Here is a 1,738-nt window from a genome sequence, read left to right on the forward strand (position 1 = left end):
ATATATATATATATATATATATATATATATATATATATATGCGCTTTTGATATTGTACTTTTAACATTACTATTTTCTTTGGTCAAACAGTTGACTTCTTAAATATTAAACCGATCGTAGACTAATTAATCTCATTAAGACCGTCCTTAATTAATTTTTAATTTCTAATTAGATAACTACGTGTAATTGACTATTTTATTATGCAGGAGGGATAGCTTTGTGACTCATAGAGCCTTTTGTGATGCTCTAGCTGAAGAAAACAACAAAGTAAACCAAGTTTTAGCTTCAACCACACAACCTTTAGCCACTGGCCCTGAACTTATTTCAACTACTCAAATGTTGAACTTGCCACAAATCAGAAATTCAAACATGAAAATTCCTTCAATGCCCTTAAACATGGCAGGAAGCATGTTTTCCTCTTCTTCTGGATTTAATCAGCTGGGAACAAATTCGTCGAATATGTCATCAGCAACAGCATTGTTACAACAGGCAGCTCAAATGGGTGCAACAGTGAGCAATAACATGAACTCTACTCTGTTTAATGGAGTTCAAGTTCCATTTCAAAGTAATCATAATCATGATCAAAATGAAACACAAATAGGGAGCATATTGCAGGGATTTGGTGGATCTATGTTACAAAATAACGGCGATGATCATCTCAAGTCTTCAAGAGTATTGCAGAATGAGCAAGGGTGGTTTAATAATAATAATAACAGTAATACTGGTTTGTTTAATGAAAAGCAGAGGATATTGAATAAAGAAGCTGGCCATAGTAATGAGGAGAGCTTGACTCTTGATTTTCTTGGGATAGGAGGAATGAGACACAGGAATTTACATGAAATGCATCAGCAGCAACAAGAAATGAGTTTCGAACAGCAACAAGTTAATCACCAAAGTATTCAAGGAGTGAACTCCATATGGGATGATTGAAAGAATTACTGAATTCTGAAAACAGGGGCGGAATTACAATTCGAAGTTTATAGGCTCGGAATTTTATTTCTTTTTTCATTATTGAACTCGGAAGTAATAATTTGTATATATTCGATGAATTTCTTGATGAAAATATACAGTTTGAACTAAAGTTACTGGTTTAGATGAATCTGTAGTATATGTACACTTTGAAAGAAATTAGCAGCATTTGATAGACCCTAATTATGTAGCGAGATTTAAATCTCACAAAAGTTCGATATGAATAAGATATACACATATTTTTGTGGGATTTGAAAATGAACTTATGTTTTCTATCACCTTTTATACTGTAGTCACAAAATTAGATTTTCAAGGAATTCAAAGAATTCAAAAAATGAAGATGTAAACATATGAACTAACTAAAGAAGGTACAACAATTACAATACATACATAAAAAACATTACTATGTATAAATTGTTGGGTTATGGGTCTTTTTTCCCTTCCTATGTGGATAAATAAAAGCCCAATTTGGACCAACCCATTTTTGCCCATAGGCCCATTCTTATGAGGCAAATATAAGCCTATTTAGGTCTTATTTTCATATACACAGAGAGTTTTTTCAGCAGCCAAAAAGAGAGAAAGAGCAGTTTTCGCAGTCAAAATTCAGCCCTAACAGCCAACTTCAAATTGCGATTCCCGCTTCGTTTCTTGTCCGATTGAGCTGATTTTTGGACAGCATATCATCTTCATCTCAATCTTTGATTAGGAACTGACAGAGTTGGATTTGGTGGCCTGCAGCTTCAGTTTTGCTGTCGTGAACAGTAGCTGC

At 33.7% G+C, this 1,738-nt stretch overlaps 1 protein-coding gene across 1 annotated transcript in view; it reads left to right on the plus strand.

Annotated features, from left to right (window-relative positions):
- The window catches only part of LOC107010785 (protein indeterminate-domain 12-like), a 4,405-nt gene extending 3,262 nt beyond the window's left edge, over window positions 1-1,143 (plus strand). The window contains exon 3 of the mRNA XM_015210066.2: window positions 207-1,143. Coding sequence (XP_015065552.1) covers window positions 207-930 — 724 coding nt within the window. The 3' untranslated portion in view covers window positions 931-1,143. The remainder of the gene's footprint in view (window positions 1-206) is intronic.
- The last annotated feature ends 595 nt before the right edge of the window (window positions 1,144-1,738 follow it).

This window comes from Solanum pennellii, chromosome 1 (assembly GCF_001406875.1).
Source record: "Solanum pennellii chromosome 1, SPENNV200".
In the NCBI taxonomy this organism is placed as follows: Eukaryota; Viridiplantae; Streptophyta; class Magnoliopsida; order Solanales; family Solanaceae; genus Solanum; species Solanum pennellii.